This window comes from Hylobates moloch, unplaced genomic scaffold, assembly GCF_009828535.3.
Source record: "Hylobates moloch isolate HMO894 unplaced genomic scaffold, HMol_V3 SCAFFOLD_2, whole genome shotgun sequence".
NCBI classification, from domain to species: Eukaryota; Metazoa; Chordata; class Mammalia; order Primates; family Hylobatidae; genus Hylobates; species Hylobates moloch.
This window is the reverse complement of record NW_026652277.1, coordinates 93,837,814-93,861,140: the sequence shown is the minus strand read 5'-3', so window position 1 is coordinate 93,861,140 and position 23,327 is coordinate 93,837,814. Positions and strand designations below refer to the sequence as shown.

Sequence of the window (23,327 nt, the reverse complement as noted above, 5' to 3'; positions counted from 1 at the left end):
TGTTTATAGAGCACAGGCAGGGTAAATGTAGCATAACTCTTAAGGGCCCTAGGATTTTCAGAATGAGTGTTGGCTTTAACTTAAAGTCACAAACTGTATTATCCCCTAACTAGAGAGTTAGTCTTTCCTGTGAAGCTTTGAAGTCAGGCATTGACTTTTCCTCTCCAGCTATGAAAGTCTTAGATGGCATCTTTAGCTGCTTTGTTGACATTGAAAACTCTTTGCGTGGTGGTTACCTTCATTGAAGATCTTGGATAACTTGCTGCAGCTTCTACATCAGCACTTAATGCTTCACTTTGCACTTTTATATTCTGGAGATGGCTTCTTTCCTTAAACATCATGAACCAACTTCTGCTAGCTTCGAACTATTCTTCTGCAGCTTCCTCACCTCTCTCAGCCTTCACAGAATTAAGAGGCAAGGACTTGCTCTGGATTAGGCTTTGATTTAAGGGAATGTTATGGTTTAAGGGAATTTGTGGCTCTTTGGGTCTTTTATCCAGATCTTTAAGTCTTTGTTCATATCAGCAATATGGCTGTTTTGCTTTCTTATCATTTGTGTATTCACTATAGTAGCATATTTAATTTCCTTCAAGAAGTTTTTCTTTGCATTCACAACTTGGCTGTTTGGCTGGAGGGACCTAGCTTTTGGTGTACCTCAGCTTTCAGTATGCTTTCCTCACTAAGTTTAATCATTTTTAGCTTTTAATTGAAAATGAGAGATGTGCAACTCTTCCTTTCATTCGAACACTGTGAGGCCATTGTATGGTTATTAATTGACCGAATTTCAATATTATTTTTCCTTAGGAAATAGGGATGCCCAAGTAGAGGGAGAGAGACAGAGAAATGGCTAGTCAGTGGAGCAGTCAGAACATACATTCTCTCTCTTCCCTTTCTGAAATGCCAGTGGCAGATATGTTAGATTTTTAATAATGTCCCTCTTGTCCATAAAACTCTGTTCATTTTTTCCCATCTAATTCCATTTTCTTGGGAATGTATCATTTCCAATAAGCCCTTATCAAGCTTACTCTTGCTTTGTTCTTTTCCATTCTGCTGTTAAGACTATCATGTGAATTTTTTAATATAGATACTATATTTTTAAACTAGTGAAGTTTGTTTTATATTAAATAGTGTCTATTTCTCTGCCGATATTTCCTATCTTGTCATTCATTATGAGCATGTTTTCCTTCCTGTCTTTGGGAATATTTTTAATAGCTACTTTAAAATCTTTCTGGGCATGGTGGCTCACACCTCTAATCCCAGCACTTTAGGAGGCTGAGGTGGGTGGATCACCTGAGGTTGGGAGTTTGAGACCAGTCTGACCAACATGGAGAAATGCCATCTCAACTAAAAATACAAAAATTAGCCAGGCATGGTGGCGCATGCCTGTAACCCTAGCTACTTGGGGCACTGAGGCAGGAGAATCACTTGAAACTGGGAGGTGGAGGTTGAGGTAAGCCAAAACATGCCACTGCACTCCAGCCTGGGCAACAAGAGCGAGACTCTGTCTCAAAAAAAAAAAAAAATCTTTCTCCGATCATTCTATCATCTGAGTAATATCAAGTTGTTCTTTGTTGATAGTCTTTTCTCCTTAGAATGGGTTATGTTTTTGTGCTTACTCATATGGCAAGTAATTTTTTATTCTATTTTGGATACTATGAATGGTTAGTTATAGGAACTCTGAATTCCATTTTTTCTGAAGAGCTTTAATATATTTTTAAGACAGGCAGTTAAATTGGCTTGACTCACATAGCAAACTCTGTTTCTCCTACAGCTGGCAACAGCTGAAATCCCAGTTTTGTTCTTTTAAGCTAAGCTGAGCTACTTGCAGTTTGCACTATGTATGTTTGGTTAGGAGTTAGCCAGAGATTTGGGGAGAGCTTATACGCAGAATTTGGGACTTCCTTACTTATTTCAGGATTTGACAAATCAACCCCACTTTACTTTACAGTAATTGCATTTGCCCTAAACTCTGTCCTCAGGTTTTTCAATCCAGCAAGTCTGTAGGCTTTCTATTTAGCTAACCCATGACCCAGACTTGAGCCTGTCCTCAGACTAAACATCTTAAAAACAGAAAACTGACTCCATGCTGTTTAATTTTTCCAAATGTTGACTCCCCTCCAGTACCTGCCTGCTTTTGTTGAGTTTCCAGTGTCTTCAGATAGTTGTTCTATATGTAGTTCAGTATTTATAGTTGCTATCTGTGAGCATGTTGATTTAATATAACTACTGGGCCATCCTGGAAGCCCATTTTTTTAATACAATGCTGAATAACTTATAATTTACTTAGATATCTTGCTCCTATAAATGTAAGTGAGTTAGCCTTCACATTTCTTTACTATTGACCTTGCCTTCAAAAAATATCTAGAATCTGACCAATTCTCACACCTCTACTATTACTACTTGGTCCTAGTTACCATTATAAATCTCTTGATTATTTCAGTAGCCAATTAATGGTCTCCCTCCTTCTCCCCTTGCTCTTCTTGCGTGATTTACACAAGAAGCCAGAATGTTCCTTGTCACTCTTCTTTTTGGAATCTCCAGTGTTTCCCCAGGTAATTAAATAAAACCCAGATTCCATACAATGGCCTACAAAGTCTTAACAGGATTCAACTGTCATTGCATTTCTGACTTCATCTCATTTTCTTCTCTTTCTTTCTTATTTTACTCCACAACAAAGTAATTTTTCCAGAAAATTGTCCAATATTCAATTTTTTTTTTAAAGCAGATTGCTGGCCAATTAGAATAAATGGATTGTTCTGATTCAGTGCACTGGTGCTGTTTGTATTTTCAGGCTTACAGTGAAGAATGAATGACTATTAAGTTTTAATTCCTGTGATTTGTCTAATGAGTATGATACAAAGTTTAAATTAAAATAAGTTTTTAATCTATATTTCTAGATTTTACCATGTCTTGTCTTATTCATTTTTTCATTTCTCAGCAACTCGTTAAACTCATAGATGGTAAAATTTAGCATTCTAATCAATAAAAATGTGAAATAACTTGCTATAAATTTGAGACTTATGGTTTCAATAGCACAAATGAAGCCAAATACAGTCAAATAGTGCAGTGATTCAGCTGAAATTCTCTAAGCAACTGGCTTATTAACAACAAAGAAAAATTCCCCTATAAATATGTTTTTCATATATATGTACTAACTTTTTGAAATTCCACGTTTTAAAAATATCACCAAATCACATTTTTTCAAAAGGTATTTGGGTTCTACCACATCTGGAATAGCCATATTGCTAATATCATTGTCACGTATTGAGCTGCAGTAATGATGGATTAGAAAAGGCACTTTTGAATAACCTGTTAAAGAATAAAAATTCCTTTTCTAAATTATTTAACATAAATATATTAACAAAAGTGTATTCAGAATCAGCATTTTTTAAAGATACTATATTCTGATTGTGAGAAAACTAAATACTTAATGTCAAGATGACACTTAACCAGTGACTTACTGATAAACTTAAATTATCTCTTCTGTTGATATTTGTAATTTACAAGGCAGATATATGTGAGCTAAAACCAATGCTGAATAAGAAAAATGTGTTCAACATAATAAGTATACAAATTTATTTGATCAAATATAATGTATCCAAGATCATAATGAAAATCTGATAAATTATTCTGAAATATGAAGATGTTGACATAAAAATCCTCTATTAATGGTGAATATTTCATGGTTTAATCATGTTATTTGAAAAATTGCATTTTATATTAGCTTTTCCTCTCATGTTGAAATATTAGTTGTAAATCATTACATTCAAATACTCAAGTACAGTAAGCACAAATTCTTTGGTTATATGTCATCTGTTGTTAAAACCTTAATTTTATATAAATGTAGTGTGTCTTTATATATAACTTCACAAACTGTGTATGTTCTATAGCCTTCCTATTACATACTATTGCCAGATTCTCCTCAATTAAATAATATAATCCTGTTTTTACAGTAAAGTTTTACTGAAATACATTACTAAGGCTTCAGAAGCAAGACAGGGACTATGAGTGAAATGAGACAGTTGGCTAACATCTCTGTCTCCTTTTCTCTTCCGGCCTTTGCGTGTCATGTCAAAGGAGAGACAGATGAAGGAAGGTAGAACAGTGCTATTTCATGTAATATATCCACTAATTTTAGTTCCTAGGAAAATGGCTGTGTTGCTCTGGCCATTCTCTTTGGGGAGTTATTAAATACTCATCCAGATGGCACCAAATGTTTATGCAGAAGCCAAAGGTTAAGTCTGTCAACAGCAGAAGTGCCTTAGACATGCTTACTAAATGACACTTAAATACCAGTTCCTTGGAGCCCAGATAAATCCAGCTTCAGTGAGAAATTAGGCACAGAGAGGGTGCATAGCTTTTACTCTAAGAAAACTACCTTAAATACCATAAGCAACGGAGAGAAAATCTCAGCTGGTTATTTATAAATCAAATGACATTCAATTAGCAGATGGCCCTAATGCACAGGAGATCATATAGTCTTCACATGGGGGAATCGTTGAAATAATTCTTTTTCTAAGTTGGTATGTACAAGAAACAAAAATAATTGCTTGGTAAGTGATATGGTCCCTTTCCTCCCTTCCTCTTTTACCCACTCATTTAGTTGAATGCTTACTGTGTGCCCGATACTGTGTTAAGCCCTGCGGACACAGAAACAAACAACAATCATTGTCGTTGCCTTCAGAAAACCTACGTGGTTTACGAAAAAGCAACCAATTGGTTAAAGTTGATCATTTTTAAAATGATCATTTGTGAATTGTGTATAAAAAGTTTACAAGTATTTGTACAACTGTAGCTGTTCATATTATACACAGACATCTAGTTATTTCAGAGAAAATTATTTTTTACCAGAAATCTTATGTTGTAATTTAAAGTTATTTACTTTTGGTTTGTTAAAATCAGTTAATTGGAATTAATATAATTATAACCCTTTTTAGAGACCAATCATTTTTTAGTTCCATTTAATCTATCAATATAAGGCACTACCACAAAGATTTTTAAATGCTTAGAATAGAATTGAATTAAACTAATTTTAATGTAGATTTATGACTGAAATAAATACATGCTTTGCTGCATATAATTTTTCAAAAGGCTTACCCATTTTATAATTTTCTAATGGCATTTAGAAAGGTTCTTGTTATATGCCCAAAGAGCGTAATTCCTCTTTCCATTCTGACTAGAATTAATATATGTTCTGTAGCATATACGTATTATAAATATTTATATGTACATATAAATATATATATTATAGCATAGTAATTAACAGGCTATTCAATGTAAGATTATTTAAAATTCCTCACATATCAAAATCTGAGTTATGGCCGGGCGCAGTGGCTCACGCCTGTAATCCCAGCACTTTGGGAGGCCAAGACGGGTGGATCACGAGGTCAGGAGATCTAGACCAACCTGGCTAACACAGTGAAGCCCCGTCTCTACTAAAAATACAAAAAATTAGCCGGGTGTGGTGGCGGGCACCTGTAGTCCCAGCTACTCGGGAGGCTGAGGCAGGAGAATGGCGTGAACCCGGGAGGCGGAGCTTGCAGTGAGCCAAGATCACGCCACCGCTCTCCAGCCTGGGCGACACAGCGAGACTCCGTCTCAAAAAAAAAAAAAAAAAAAAAAAAATCTGAGTTATTTAGACACTTTATGGGTTGCCTAAATTTGAATCAATACTATTAGTTTTTGAAAGTTGCATAATTTATATTTAATTCATTGTTAGTTTTCTGAAACTAGTAATCCCACTCAGTACCGGGATTTCTGAGGTCCTAATCTGCCAGTAGAAAGAAGGCAGTTGAAATATTTTAAAAAATCAATCCTTTTCTTTATTTGTGGGCAAAAGACATGTAAGTGAATTAGTTGATTAAAATATAAGCTATTTTTCTACAATACAAAGCTATTCGTATCTACTCTGTGAAGAAATACTGGCGAGTTGTTGCTTAAAGCCCTGGAAATATTTATGTTTTAGCCTCAGGGAAGATTTATGTTTTGGAAAAACTTACAGTCGGCTCGTTCAACATGGAGATGATTTATATCTCTTTCGTTAGATGAGTAATTTGAGAATAACTCCCTCTGCCCTTCTGTTTATAGTTTGCTTCTGTTTCAGAAGGCATTTTAAATTGTTTTCATCAAAAGTCCAAATTATGCATTTTAAACCTCAATCAGTAAAACTTTCTTTCCTAAAAGTGCTATGCATTGACAATTTGTGACTTTTACAAGTTATTTTATTTCGTGTTGAAATACTCAGCAATCTAGACAAATAAATTAAAATGTATTTTAAATGCCATTAGAAAATTATAAAATGGGTAAGCCTTTGGAAAAATTATATGCAGCAAAGCATGTATTTATTTCAGCCATAAATCTACACTAAAATTAGTTTAATTCAATTCTATTCTAAGCATTTAAAAATCTTTGTGGTAATGCCTTATATTGATAGATTAAATGGAACTAAAAAATGATTGGTCTCTAAAAAGGATTCGAATTATATTAATTCCAATTAACTGATTTTAACAAACCAAAAACCCATGCAGCTTAGCTCAGGAATTATACAGATCAAGGAACCAGGCTACCTGAGTTTGAACCTGACCATGTTTCTTGACCTTTCTGTGTCATCTATAAAATGGGATACTAATATTTCCTATTGCATAGTGTTGTAGTGATGATTAAGTGAGTTAATATATGTAAAGATTTTAGAACAATGCCTGGCTTCTAGTAAATACTATTTAACTCTTAGCTATTGATGTTATTGTTAGTTAATATGCTAAATGTGAATGGCAAAAATGTCAATAGCAATGAGCCTAAAGTTCTTTATGAAATAATTGCTGACAAATGTTTATAGAGAACTTTTATAAAATCACAGGATTTTTATGGGTAGAATTCCTTCATCTTAAGAAAACTATTAACTATAAACTGGATTCTAAGTGTTCCCTTTACAACCACTATAACCTTCATGAGGATAGGAACCTTGTCTATCTTATTTACAACTGTATCCCCAGAGATTAACAGTATTTGATGTAGTACAGGTACTCAATAAATATTTCTTCTTCACAGGTAGAGGAAACAAATATTTTTCACTGACAAACAAATTATTAAAGTAAAATATCACCCAATCCTACAGTGAAAATATCTACAGAAAACTATAACATCACTTACTTGGATATTATAATGAGGAGGAGATTCCCTCCTTCCAGCTACCAAACCTGATTAATTTAGGACAGGTGGTCACCTTCTCCCATATTAAAAATTTTCAGCAATAACAATATTGATATCACTTACTACCCCTGATTATTTTTGATCAGTTTGAAAGTCATGCTTTTTGTGAGAAACAGGAATTATCTCCTTAATTAAAGACTCCTATTATCTGTTCATTATTCTGCAGACATGAACAAAAGCTTTATATAGCTTAATCCGTTACTAAAGTCGTATTTTGCAAAATAGAGAAACACTGGATGTAAGGCCAGGAAACCAGATTCTATCCTTAAATATGAACTATTTTGATTTATTTACTTATTTTACCTTGGGCATACCACTTAGTAATATGTAAGGGTCAAACAGGATGTTGTTAAGGTCATTTTCAACTCTAAAATTCTGTTATTTTCTCTTTTACCTTTCCTAAGGAATTCTATTTCCTTTAGCTGTATACCATCTAATATCTATCTCCTTAATAATATTGTTTTTTTCCTTAAATCCCCTCTATTTTATCACATTATTTTGAAAGGATAGAGAATAAATGTAAGGAATAGTTAAGTCAGACACATGCCCAATATAGAGAAAGGATTAGACGTACCAGTGTCAAGAACTGTAAAAGATATGAGATTTTACCCAACTTGAATAATAACAACTTAGCCTGCCACAGTTTCATCAATCCTGGCAGAAGACATGAAACTTCTGAGTCAGAGAAAAAGGCATTATTACTCATGGCAGCAAGCAGCATGAGCCTTATGTTTGTTTTGGTTGCCCTTGCCCCCAAGTACCAGAAACAACCCAGGTAGGTGCCACATATTCAGTGGGTTTGCATCACAGCAGAGTAGGGAAGGCAAATTTTAAAAAAATGGACTGCAGGCAAACTTGCCCTTTGCTAAAAGGGAGACATTATCTTTAACATTCTAAACAGTAAGCAAATCTATCCTTGCTTTGCAGCATAAACATCCTTTAAAAGATAGCCCAGAACAAAAGGGTGGTTAGTACCTCCCTCATAAGACATGCAGAAGCACAAAAGCCTCATGGAAAAGACTCATTGTCTCTCAACAATATCCATTTTTCATTTCATTTCTTGGTGTCTGGCAAATTTTTTATGAGTATACCACTCCATTAACAGCTCTGATTAATATTATCAATAGAGACTGTGACCAAAACTATTCAATTTTTCTCATATAGCATTTAATTAAAGGCTACTGTTAATAGAATGCCAGGCAAGTAGATGAGGCCAGCCTGCACTATTGATCTCAACCCTGTCCCCCAGGATCCCAAACTCAAACAGCTGAATAGATCCCATAAATCATCCAAGTCTATCTTAGAAAGCCAGATGATTTGCTCCCTACATTTCTGAATTGGCCTTCTGCTTGACTTGAGGCATTAATTCAGGAACATAAACAAGGACAAGGACATTTTTTAGAAAACTGCAACAGACTCAGTGTGTCTCCGACTTTGGCCCAAGTGGGCAACCATAAGGATACTGAGCTAACAGTGAACTAAACCAAGTAGTCTTTATCTTTTTTTATTTAGGACCATGTCAGGCAATAAGAATATCCAGCTGGCAGAGCCAGAATTAAGTTTGAATCCTCTAGATTCCCTTTTGGCTAGGCTTCTACCCTACAGGTGTAAAGATAGATCAGAACCTAGAGCAGTTAGTGCCTCACTCACAGATAAATAGAAATGCAAAAGACTCAGAGCATTGTTGCCAACAACCAGCTCTTGGGCATTGCATTTGTTTATGAACAAATCTTAGCAAATGTTGCTCTTTTGTTTACCACACCATGGCTAACTATACCACTGAATCATTCAGCTTACCGTCAGCTCTAGTCCCAGAGTATCTTTTTTTCTGGTATTTTGCTATTCTTCTCTTCAGTCTATACTGTTGATCTTTCATTCCATTTCTTGTAGAATGCTATCCTATTTCATAGCCACTTCTTAGTTTCCTATATAATGTATTCTGGAAAGTTTAATACCTTCATGTATCAAAAATGTCAAGGGTCACTCTGTGTCTTCACTCTGATAATATTGACCTGAATCCCCAATGATGGATTAAGATAAAACACATTCAAATATATCTTATGTTCTAAAGATTTATTTGGAAGTTCAAGTAGAATATATTAGAAGTAGATAGAGTTTGGGGGTCAGACCTACATGCTTTAAGAGCTCAGCTCCACCATTTATTTACCATCTTATCTTTAGAGAATTCGTCTTCTCATCTATAAAGGGAATGCTTCTATTTCTTAGAGTTGTTAAAATTAAATAAGATCATATATTAAAGTAACTGGTGGAATTCCTGACACATTAGCAGGTATGCAATACATATCAATTATCTATCCCCTTCCTAATTTACTATTGTGAATGTGTGGAGGTCATCAAAGAATGTATTGAAATGATATTGAAATGTTGCACTAGGGCTTCCACATCTTGCTTCTGTGCAAACATAGAAGTCTTTTTGTGTGTTATGCATTATTCTTTTACTTACTATTGTTTGCTTGTTATGATTCTATAATATGCACTCTATATTTGAGAATATAATGAATCTCAAATTATCTTGATTTACTCAAGGACTGTTTTTTAGAAACTTGAAAATAACATTCTGATTGCTCCATTTCTTGAAATATTAAAACACCAATTGTAATTTACTTTCATGCCAACTTTCTAGTGACTGGTAAATTGAAAATTAGGGTTTTTTTCTGACTTTGATAGATTCACAATCTGATTATTTGGAAGTCACATACTACCCATATTACCAACCCAGTAGACTGGAAAGTGACCCTGGAACAACCTGGGCATATATGTAACACATCATAACTAATCTTATTAATGCCATTAGTACTCAATTGGAGTTACAATGATACAACCTTACCTTATTTAGTCCGTAAAATTAGGTAGTTTGACCTATTAACCCTGTTTCTAAAAGGTTATGTTTAAAGAAATATTTGTATATAGACTTATTTGTTCATTGACCTGCAATATAATTCACATAGCAATGAAGTTAGCCCTCAGATGTTTTTAAATGTCATATTTCTAACATTTTTAAGGTTTAGTCTTTTTTGTCAATATAAAAATTGCCAGCGTATATTTTTCCATTTAACATCCACAAATTGTCAATAAATAAACAATGCAACTACATTTCACTTTATTTAGTGCATATATTACCAAAATTAGCCATACTGTTAATTCTTGATTCATAGGGAGGGAGATCTCACAGATTTTATGAACGAAGAATTAACTATAAATATTTAAGGATCCACTCTGGCATTTTTTCAAATGTTCTGCAGAATTAACAAGACTTGTTCAATTTGTAAAGTCATTCTGCTTGGTTCTGTCACCAGTAAATGCAAATTGAGTCTAATGACAAAATGATGAAAAGATGTTTTGGCCAGGTGCAGTGGCTCACGCCTTAATCCCAGCACTTTGGAAGGCCGAGGCAGGTGGATTGCCTGAGATCAAGAGTTCGAGACCAGCCTAGCTAACCTGGCAAGACTCCGTCTCTACTAAAAATACAAAATTTAGCTATGTGTGATGGTGGGCACCTGTAATCCCAGCTACTCGGGAGGCTGAGGCAGGAGAATCACTTGAACCCGGGAGGCGGAGGTTGCAGTGAGCTGGAATTGCGCCATTGTACTCCAGACTGGGTGACAAGAGCGAAACTCCTCTCAAAAAAAAAAAAAAAAAAAAGATATTTCACATGATATGAATAGCTATTTTTTGTCATCCAAATTATTAACAAATCACTGCAATTTGAGAAAAGCTTCTGTTAACAGTAATGACAACTTATCTTCTTTGTACTTTAGAATAAGTTGCCAGGTATGAAAATTAGGGCAATTCCTTACTATTTCAAGTGCTAAATTTGAATCTGCATGTAATAAGTAAACTTTGAGTATTAGCTTATTTGCCTTAACTTGTTTAATGTTTTAAATAAAATTGTAGTACTTTTCAAGTAAATTTATTTACAGGATTAAAGAATCAAACAGTACTGTTAAAGGCTTATAATAAAAAATACCGTTTCAATAAATGCACTGGGGACAACTACATAGCATTTGGGAAAACACAAATTTGGGTTTGTACGAAACTACTGTGACAATAAAAATATCAGCTGGATCAAGATTTTAAAGGTGAAAACTAAACCACAAAAGTCCTAAAGAAAACATAAGAATTTTAAAAATAATTAAGCATAACTTTTAAAATATATTTTAAACCAGAGGTATAAATAGAAAAAAGATAGTATATTTTACTGCATGAACAAACGACTCCTATACAAGGGAAAAAACACCCCATTAAACTAAATCAGTTGGCCAGCTGGGAAAAAATATTTACAACTCACGTCATAACAAAGGACTACATATCCAAATATAGAGAGAAACTCCTCCAAATCAATTTTTTTAAATCCCAAGAAGAAAGAATAATATGGCTTTTAAACATATGAAATAGGCCTAAACATAGGAAATAGACCTAAATTCACTCATAATTTTAAAAATGTAAACTAAAACACCTCTGCGATACTAGTTTTCACTTATAAGATTGGAAGTGGTCAAAAAGTTTGATAGTACACGGTGTTAGCAAATGTTGAGAAACATACCTATACATTTTAGGGCAAGTAGGTATGGACATAATCTTTATGGAGGGCAATTTGATAGTGTCTATCAAAGTTTCACTCTAGTCTCATCCATTTATAAAATTACACATGTACCAGGTTGTTCATTTCCATATTGCTTGTAATAGTAAAAAAAAAAAAATAGACACAACCTAGATGTCCAGCTACAGATGAATGGTTAATAAAGTTATAAAACTATTTTTATTTAAACAAATATAAAATGTTCACATTTTTTGGCCTGGCCTGGTGGCTCATGCTTGTAATCCCAGCACTTTGGGAGGCTGAGGTGGGTGGGACACCTGAGATCAGGAGTTCAGGACCAACCTGGCCAACATGGTGAAACCTCATCTCTACTAAAAATACAAAAATCAGCCAAGTGTGGTGGTGGGTGCCTATAATCCCAGCTATGCAGGAGGCTGAGGCAGGAGAATCACTTGAACTTGGGAGGCAGAGGTTGCACTGAGCCAAGATCGTGCCACTGCACTCCAGCCTGGGAGACAGAGCAAAACTCAGTATTTAAAAAAAAAAAAAAAAAAAAAAAAATTCACATTTTAATGACTGTCAATATTGTCATGTGCAGGGCTAAGTGGTGTACCTTTTCTTTCTTGAATAGTTTGTCATTTGTTTTGGTTTGTTTGTTTTCTGGTATTTCTAATTCTTTCTATTTTGCCTGTTATTGCCTTCCATATTTTTCAAATTTTCTCATTGAGTTTCTTGTTTTCTGAGAGCATCATTTAGACCTTCTTTTCCATATGTTGTAGGGAGCTTTCTAAGCCATCTGCAGAATTCCCATTCTGTGACTATCTTTATTTTTTTCTCTGAGTTGATTCCACTGCTGCTTCTTTTCCTTGTCATCTCCTTTCTTGGTTTTACTCCTTCGTTTATGTGAACATATCTTTAAACAAATTATGGAAAAAGTTTGAAAGGAAGGTACGTCTTCTGGGATTTTACACATCTAAAAATGTTTTGTTTTGTTTTTTCACTTTCACACTCGATTGATAGTTTATCTGAGCATAGAATTCTTGCTTGAAAATTATTTCCCTAAGAATTATAAAGATTTTTCTTGAATGTCTTCTAACACGGGTTGCTGCTGAGAAGTCTAATGCCTGTGGATTCTTTTTCCTCTTGGATTCCCAAGAAGAGAGAAAACAAGAATACTTTCTTCTCCAGAAAAGTCTTCATTCAGGAAAGCAGAAGGGAGGGACATTTTCTACATTTCCTTTCTGGTTGAGTAGAACTACACGTACCTCTCTTCCTTCCTCTGTGCCTTGTGATTCATGATTGAACCTTATGATCTATGAGAGCATCTCTTTATACGCAGTGATGAAGCACTTGATATTTAGACACTCTTCTCCTAATAGAGCCTACTTTTTCAGACCATTGTCTTGTGTGAACTCAACAACCCTTATACTATTGCAATCTTAATCCTCCTAAGAAAATGGATGCTTCTGGCAGAAAGGAAGAAGGCCAGTAGAAAGAAGTTAAAAAGAGACAATACTTCAATCTGTATTTTGAAAACTTAAAAAAAAATTATTACAGCATGGAGTATTTTTCTCCTCTTAAACATTTGATTTTCAACACCTCACTCAGTTGCAGTTTGAATGATATTGTATAAACCATCTTCACAGTTATCAGCATTAAATACCTAGGTCTTTCATGTAGTATGTATCTCTGTACTGATTTGTTTTTTAAGCCAAAAATTACTAGATTAAGTTTCCCATGGTCTAGTCATTTATGTTACATAACCAAAATGCAAAAGTTACCCATGATATTAAATTTGAAATTACATGTATATCATGTTGCCAATTGTTCCAAAAACATTGGAAGACATTTTAAAACCACATATGTATAGATTGTTCCTTCTGTCTGCAGTAGAACCATGTTCATGTTTTCACGTGGCCACTGACCTTTGGCAAAGTCAATTCTAAAATTCAGACTATTATCATCATCAGATAAATCATTAAAATGGAGTCAATCATACGCCCACTCACATAAATCATTAAGACAGATGATACAAATGGATTTGACAGACCATGACCTACCAATTTTTTACTTGTCAACAGAGCCTAGAGTTAACTGAAATCAAACCATTTCATTTATTAGGTTACTGCCAAAATATAGCAAATCTATACAAAGTTTTTCATAGTCAAGTATAATTTAAAATATGAAATTACCAAAATATGAACATGCTTATGATAAATAAGTGCTAGTAAACCCAGAATAATTACCAAACCTAAAACTACACCATTAAAAAGGATATAAGTATTTTAAATAACTTGATTGGTTCTATTTTTAGTAATTAATGGTTTGTATAGATACTTTAATCTCTTCTGTTCATGTTGTTTTTTCAGAAAATAAGTACTTAATCCTAATCAATGTGAGATAAATTAAGGAACGCAGGTTATATTTCTTCTTTTAACGAAGGGCAAACTCCTCCAAATGTAAGCATAGCATCTATTTTGCAGTACTGCCACATAAGAAGTAAAAATAACTTGGATTATTTTGGTATCAAATAGGATTTGTAGGTGAAGAATATTATTATCTAAATTGGATTTTCCATAGCTATGGCAGTTAATATTCTAACTGCTGCAGAAGTACCAAGAGAAGTGCAAAGAATCAGAATCTTAGCAGTCATTCATCCATTCGACACCTACTAACTGCAAGGCACACTGCTGGATAATATGCAGCGTGGAAAGTGAGGACATACACAACTTAAAAAACGGAAAGTCTCATAATAGGAGCAAAAATTATTGTTAGAGGAACGTTTATGAGAAGTACAGATATCACAACATCATTCCAGATTCACAGACTCTATATTCTATTATTCAATTAAAAATGTTTTTAGCTTTATTGGCTTAATCAATAGCTACAGAGAACAAGTTATTTCAGGATCTATATAATAAAAAGATAAGTTTTCTGAGTTCAAAAAACATGGGAAAAGATTATGATTAAAATATATTCCTGCAACCACATGGAATGATCATATTTCATTGTGTCCCATGTCTGAAATGATTCCAGGGCTCCATATGAAATTGTTAAGTTTTAAAAGCACTATGTGTAACCTCTAATTTTTAAATTTTCGAAGGCAGGATAAAATTGTCCACCCAATTAGGGAACTGGTTTACTACAATTGGTAATGATTGAATCATTCTTGTCCACCCTAATATTTCACGGGATTTTCTTTCTAGCACAGCTCTTCCTATTCTCTCTTATCAGTGCTTCCGGGGAGATTTGTCAAGGCCTTTATTAGTGTGTGGAAGAGACGCTAGTGTTCCTTGTTTCACAGGTATCTATTTCCTAGTACACACTGACTACTGATTTTGATAAAATGATAGGCTTTTATATAAACATAGAATTGCTTTTCTAAACACTTGTGCACCCTTAGGAAAATTTTTTTCTTATGATAATTGGAGGAAATAACATAAAGCTGGTCACCCTTTAATTTATTAACATAAACATTCTTAAATTCTACTTCTCAGAACTAATATAAAAGTCACTTCCTTTCTGGCTGCTCTAGAGGTTAAAAAAAATTATGGCACTAATAGAGAAGTGAGGAAAGTTAAAATTAAAAAAAAGAAAAATTACTTCTTGAGACTGGACTATATATTATATTTTTACTTATTTGTTTTTTTCTTTTATAAAACTCATTTCCTGTCCTAGAACAATTCATTTTCAAGAGAAAAAAGTGCACATGTAAAACAAAATTTCATTCTGATGTCCCTAACTTAAAACTTTATTCCTATTATTCCCATGTTAAAGGCACAAAATTTTCTGTAAAAACAGATAAATTCTGTTTTCCGTTTTATTTTCATACATTCTATTTGAAACACAGAAAATCCCCTAGTAGTAGTTTAGAATTTATGCAGATTCTGCTTAATCTTATGTTTCAAGTCTATGAAGCATATTCTAAAGCAATAATCATAACACTTAAAATACACTTGCATAACATTTTTGTTGAAGTGGGTATTAGGTATCATATGCACTGCAACATTCCTGGCAAGGGAGCGCATGTAATACTTTAAAATGAAACTTTCCTTTTTCACTTCAGCTCCTTTTCTTGATTGAGAAGCTATAAATGTATCTTGCCTCTTTTCACAAATGAAAATGTGTTCAAACGTAATTAATCTGCCCTATTAACTCTACGAAACATCTGCTATATTTGTTAAACACTTCAAACTTCTGTTCTGAACCAGTTAATTCTGAGTAATTTCTCAGTTAAATATTTACATGGGCTTCCATGATGATAAGCTCTAGCTTGTCTTAAATAATCAGCAGATTGTCCGGAGAGAGCTGTGTGAAATGTAACACGTAATAGCTATCCACTGGAACTTAAAATGGTTAGCTGGCTTGGACTATTTTTTGCTTATTTTTATCTTAGCCAAAAGAGGTAATAGCCTTATGAATTCCATTCTTTGTCAATATTTTTAATGTCCAGAATTGTGTTAAAAGGAAAATGAATACCTTTGTAGACCTATGCAGATGTTTACCTCATGAAAATGCTAAATCCAATCTCAAATGTCTCTTTCAGAAAAGTGGTAAATCTGTATGTGTGCAAAATTTTAGAAATAACTCAATTTACAGTTATTTTTATAGCAGACTAAGTAAATGAAAAAGTAGAAAACATTGATAGGCATTTTTCTTCAGCAAATTAAATCAAAGAAGAAAAAAAATCCACAGGCTATGCAAATGTGTGGTGTGTCCAAAGATAATTAAGAATATGATTCTCTAACTGCACAAATTATATAAATCTGTAAAGTATCAGGTTTTGGTCAAAAATTGGAGTAAGTTCCACAACAGAAATGCTGTTACAGTGGTAAATGATTAATTTGTAAATGAACTATAAGGCAATTTTACTCATAGACATCAGAGAATAGAGTGATCACTTCAGACTGAGGAAGACAGACAAGATTGAAAGTTCTCCAATGTGGTATTTAAGTCCAAGTTTTGAAAATAAAAATGATTATATAAAGAGCAGAAGCCAGTTCTCCAACACCGACACTCAGTATTGTTCTAACTAGGTGTTTTCTTCTTTACAATATGCCAAATGTTTATTGAGTTCCTTCTGTAAGTGTTGTAGAGGTTAGAAAAAAATGAGCCTCTCTCCTCTAGAGCAGGGGTCCCCAACCCCCGGGACAACGACCAGTACCAGTTCGCAGCCTGTTAGGAACCGGACCACATAGCAGGAGGTGAGCGGTGGGCAAGCGAGCAAGCTTCGTCTGTATCTACAGCCACTCCCCATTGCTCACATTACTGACTGAGCTCCACCTCCTGTCAGATCAGTGGCCGCATTAGATTCTCATAAGAGCAAGAACCCTGTTGTGAACTGTGCACATGAGGGATCTAGGTTGTGTGCTCCTTATGAGAATCTAATACCTGATGATCTGTCACTGTCTCCCATCACCCCTAGAAGGGACTGTCTAGTTGCAGGAAAACAGGCTTAGGGCTCTCACTGATTCTACATTATGGTGAGTGCATAATTATTTCATTATATATTACAGTGTAATAATAACAGAAATAAAGTGCACAAAAAAATATAATGTGCTTGAATCCTCCTGAAACCATGACCCCGACAAGGTTCGTGGAAAAATTGTCTTCCACAAAACTTGTCCTTGGTGCCGAAAAGGTTGCAGACCGATGCTCTAGAGCTCACGGTCAACTAAAAGGATAAATGAAGCATACACATAATGACTTTTACAAAACCAGAATAAGGAAGAGTTATGGGAGGGATTCTGAGACAAATGCTGAACTCTATCCAAGTTCAATTTACGTAAACCGGAGGTTAAGTATGTCTGTAATTTTCATAATAAGTGATCGATAAATCCACTGTTTGACTTTACTAAAGGGGAGGAACAGTGTCCTGGATCGTTATAAATAATCCTCCCCGAATTTTAATTTGTTAGTTTGGGAATAGATATTATTTTTCTACAGTTGATTGATTTGTGTTTTACTAATGATAATATTAAAATTATTTTTGCTTTGTCAATTTCAACTAATGTTCAATACTCTGCTCAAAATGTTCTGAAGATTAGGAGAACATGGCTAGAAAGACCATTCAAATCATGAATGATTCATCAAGGATTAAAAAAGAATTTACTCAACTTTTAATCAAAACCCTAGCTGGGTCCTAGACTTAGCAAAAGTGAGGAGGAGGAGATCAGAGTCATGATAACATCTAGGAGGCCCATAAGTGATTTATGTATGTGAGTTGGTACCATATCTTACTACTTGAGTCTCACATACCAAAGATTATCCTAAATATTTTTTGCATTTGTTAAATACATTCCAAATCAAATATTATATTCTTGCATTAGGCAGACTTTGCTACATAATTTCTTTAAATAGTAAAGGGAGTAGACTTTTGATTACATGTGCTCAGAATTAAGTGTACTCCCTGATGTGTATATGTTTTAGTAACTCATGTTTAAAAACACTGAATGAGCTATCAGCATTTGGATGAATATCAAAAATGTTATATATTAGTTTGACTATTCATGAAATGATAGTAGTTTTCCTAAGGGTAAGTGAGAAGAGTTTAATCTAGAGCCAAGATTGTGTCAGTCTTATAAAAAAGTGACACATCCTCTCTGCAAATATATTGTAATTAATACTTGGTATATTTGAAATTCAAAATTTGTTTTTCTTGTAAACACTAGGAATTTGCCATTTTAAAGTTGGCCTAATTATCCAACATTACTTGATTATATATCATTTGGCAGGTTTTGTTGTTTTTTGTTTTTAAGTACAAACAGAACTGATTACTTTTTTTCCCTTGTTTTTTTTCCTACCTAAATCAATAAAACATAGACTCCATATGCCCCTGTAACATTAAATTGCTCCCAAAGTAGATAAAAGAAATGAGTGAAAAATACATAAATTTCATTCAACTATTATGGAGAAGGAGTAACAAAGATTTGGGGGAACAGTGAGAACTGATGACATATGCAGAATTTTTTGTACTAACACTTTTGTACTAACACACTGGGGCCTGTTGTGGGGTTGGGGAAGGGGGGAGGGATAGCATTAGGAGATATACCTAATGTAAATGATGAGTTAATGGGTGCGGCACACCAACATGGCACATGTATACATATGTAACAAACCTGCACATTGTGCACATGTATCCTAGAACTTAAAGTATAATAAAAAATATATATATAAAAAAGAAAATTTAGTTTATATGAAAAAAATTAAAAATGAATATATACATAATAAGTAACTATGGATCATGATGAGTACATCTGGCATTTTAGTTTCAACATAGCCATCACTTTTTAGAAAAAGGTCATATTATAAAAATGAATCTTAATTATTTTTAAATTAGATAACAGAAGAATTTCTTCTGAAATAAGGGGGAATAAATTTACATTTATTTGCATGTGTATTATCAGATTTTTCATTTATTTCAAACCGTTTAAGGCATTTAATAGATGATGGGTTAATCATAAATATTTGGAAAACTTTTTGAAAATTACTGCCTTTACCCAAAAACTTCTATTAAAGTGGATGAGTTCCCCAATGTGAATTGTCATTTGGCCAGTAACAGGCACATACCATGATGAATAAGATGTAGATTCTATTATAGATTAGAGCCTGGTGAAAGTGAAAAATCATTACATGAATAATCACTTAAAGGAATTAGTGGTAAGTACTTTAGAGAAAAAGTGCAAGGCACTAGGAGACTGAAATAAGGCATTGTCTCCAAGTGGCAAATCAGGGAAGATCAAGCCTGGTTTTCTTAAGATCAGTTTGGCTGTGATGCGAATGGAGGGAGGAATGTGTAGCGTCAACTAGGAAGTGCTTACAGATGAGCAAGAATATGGGAGCAGTAGGAATGGAGAGAAATGGATGAATCCAAATGTGTCTTGGAGATAAAGCCAACAAGATTTTGTAACTGTATGTGAGAGAGAAGTTTAAGAGAGTTGAGTATGGAGAATGAGTTCTAGATTTCTGGCATGAGCATGAAGAGAGTGTGGTATGGATTTATTGATTTGGGGCATGGTGGAAGGGGATCTAGTTTTGGAGGGAGGATCCTGAGTTCAGCATTTGATGGGGTAAACTGTGGATGCCTGTGAGGTAGCAGCGGTTCCATCAAGCACGTGGTGGGTCTGAATGCAGCTCAGAGGTAGATCTGGGAATTGCTGGTCTAGAGAATCCAAAGCCCACAGATGTATGAGATCAATGTGAGAGAATGTGGACTGAGAAGAAAATAAGGCTGAAATCTCCCACATTTAATGGTTGATTAGGGAAGAAAGAAGCAGCAGGAAAGAAGTAGTCATAACTGCTGAAGCTTTTTTTAAATGGCAATATCGTCATTTTTAATTTCATCTGGAGTAAGAATTTCTGTCTAAAATAAGAATCAGGAGACTTGACTTTCAGATTAATACCTGGGATTTCCTAGGACTTCGTTATGATCTGAAAAAAGAATGCTTATTTTCCCTACCACTTTATATTATTATGAGAAAGCAGTAAATAATATTTTTAATATTAAAAGTTCAATGTTATGAGTAGGCATGTTTGAAGCCAACACCATAATCATGCATTTCCTTAGAATATACTTAAAAAGCTACTCTCAGCCAAAAATATACTTTTATTTATAGTGTTTAAATGTATAAAGAGGTATTTTTTTCTGCTTGCAAATATTGTTACCACTTATTTATGGTGGTTTGTTGAAACATGGTTCCAATCATATGAGATTCTTCACTGGCGGTGAACATTTGGTCTCACACCTGGTGCGGGACTGCCTTTTTTTCTTTCTGGAGTTAGCTACAAAGATAAGCCAGTCAAAGAAGGGCAATTCATCATTATTATTATATTATATAGTTCAACCTTGAAAGAGCTCAAATTACTTTAAAAGTTTGTTGTAATCAACAAAATAATTATTAATTTTCACAACATTCTTTGTGAGGCAGGTGTACTTGAAACAGTGTATTAACATGTGTCTCTTTTTCCTCATAGGGTTCCCTGGGGATACAAGGCCCCCAAGGTCCACCTGGAAAAGAGGGTCAAAGGGTAAGTAAACTTGGAACAACTGATGGGCATTACTAACTTAGAGGCTACTTATTTCGGAACACTAATGAAAATGAAACCGAAATATAGCAAGCAGATGGGCATACGGAGAGTATCAATTATCCAAAGGCTGAAATTTGAGATTTGAGATTTTGACAGAGGTTTTGCAATTCAGAAAATTCTATATTTTTCAAGATTGGCAGCACAAGTGTAGAGGTACTGTTGGGATAAAATGAATTAGCCCTAATTTTATCTACACTACTTTGGTCATATTTTTAGTTTTTGAATTAAGTTGATGAGTATCTTTGTGGAGGTCCAGCCTATTTATTAATTCCATAAAGGTTGTGGATATTAACTACATTCTTTATCCAAATTAAATTACGGACTTCACTGGCTTTTCATAACTCTCCTTTCATTGCCATTTATTGCCTTTAACTGAGACAAAATAGTAAGCAAATAAATCGTCGTTGGAATTGGTAGTAGAGCAATAACCTCCTATTTCTAGTGCAGTTCAATTTCATCAATCCGCAGTAAAACGAAGCCCTGCAGTGTTATGACAACTGGTCAGCTTCATATGAGCAGTGGGGACCCCATTCTTGTGGTTTACTGTTATTATTATCGTTTTCAAACCATTTTAAAGTCTCAAAAAATCTTGTGTGTTCTTTCTCAGATGCTTATTTATGGCAGTCTTTGTACTAAATAATACAGATACTGTCAACTTCTGTTCCCTTGTTGATGAGCATTCCATGACATAGAGAGTTTAGATGATTTGCCTAAACTTGAGCTTCTGACTGTAGTCCTACGTTCTCTTTTATTATTAATCCCAAATATGTTTCTTAGATATTCTCATTTATTATTCCCAGTTCTGCCTTCTGTAAAATAAGTCTCTTTCCTCAACTACAAATATTTGAGGGTCAGTGGTGTATGGTACTAAGGTTTACCTTTTCTCAAGTTAATAAAATCCCAATTCTCTTAACTTGTTCTCTTATCATATGGATTCTGGACTCTCCAACATGCCAATAATCTTTGCCAGAAAACACTCATTGGCTTTCCAGAGGTGTCAAGAATGGCACTGGAAACATGTCGTCTTACTTAGGGCAGAGTAAAATGAGGCAAGTACGCCCCATACCACAGACAATATGCTACTATTATGGCCTAAGATTGAGCCACTGCTCCTTTGTCTGGTATTGTACTTTTGACTTCTACTACATATGGTCAATTAAATGCTCCTCTCTTTTTATTTTTATTTTATTTTTTATTTTATTATTATTATTATTATACTTTAAGTTTTAGGGTACATGTGCACAATGCGCAGGTTTGTTACGTATGTATCCATGTGCCATGTTGGTGTGCTGCACCCATTAACTCGTCATTTAGCATTAGGTATATCTCCTAATGCTATCCCTCCCCCCTCCCCCAACCCCACAACAGTCCCTGGAGTGTGATGTTCCCCTTCCTGTGTCCATGTGTTCTCATTGTTCAGTTCCCACTTATGAGTGAGAACATGCGGTGTTTGGTTTTTTGTCCTTGTGATAGTTTACTGAGAATGATGGTTTCCAGTTTCATCCATGCCCCTACAAAGGACATGAACTCATCATTTTTTATGGCTGCATAGTATTCCATGCTGTATATGTGCCACATTTTCTTAATCCAGTCTATTGTTGTTGGACATTTGGGTTGGTTCCAAGTCTTTGCTATTGTGAATAGTGCCGCAATAAACATACGTGTGCATGTGTCTTTATAGCAACATGATTTATAGTCCTTTGGGTATATACCCAGTAATGGGATGGCTGGGTCAAATGGTATTTCTAGTTCTAGATCCCTGAGGAATCGCCACACTGACTTCCACAATGGTTGAACTAGTTTACAGTCCCACCAACAGTGTAAAAGTGTTCTTATTTCTCCACAACCTCTCCAGCACCTGTTGTTTCCTGACTTTTTAATGATGGTCATTCTGACTGGTGTGAGGTGGTATCTCACTGTGGTTTTGATTTGCAATTCTCTGATGGCCAGTAATGATGAGCATTTTTTCATGTGTTTTTTGGCTGCATAAATGTCTTCTTTTGAGAAGTGTCTGTTCATGTCCTTCGCCCACTTTTTGATGGGGTTGTTTGTTTTTCTCTTGTAAATTTGTTTGAGTTCATTGTAGATTCTGGATATTAGCCCTTTGTCAGATGAGTAGGTTGCAAAAATTTTCTCCCATTCTGTAGGTTGCCTGTTCACTCTGATGGTAGTTTCTTTTGCTGTGCAGAAGCTCTTTAGTTTAATTAGATCCCATTTGTCAATTTTGGCTTTTGTTGCCATTGCTTTTGGTGTTTTAGACATGAAGTCCTTGCCCATGCCTATGTCCTGAATGGTATTGCCTAGGTTTTCTTCTAGGGTTTTGATGGTTTTAGGTCTAACATTTAAGTCTTTAATCCATCTTGAATTAATTTTTGTATAAGGTGTAAGGAAGGGATCCAGTTTCAGCTTTCTACATATGGCTGGCCAGTTTTCCCAGCACCATTTATTAAATAGGGAATCCTTTCCCCAT

The 23,327-nt window shown here is 34.5% G+C and overlaps 1 protein-coding gene across 1 annotated transcript in view; it reads left to right on the top strand.

Annotated features, from left to right (window-relative positions):
- Window positions 1–23,327, top strand: part of COL19A1 (collagen type XIX alpha 1 chain) — a 337,609-nt gene that overhangs the window by 167,047 nt on the left and 147,235 nt on the right. Inside the window, exon 15 of the mRNA XM_032154149.2 lies at window positions 20,744–20,797. Coding sequence (XP_032010040.1) covers window positions 20,744–20,797 — 54 coding nt within the window. The remainder of the gene's footprint in view (window positions 1–20,743; window positions 20,798–23,327) is intronic.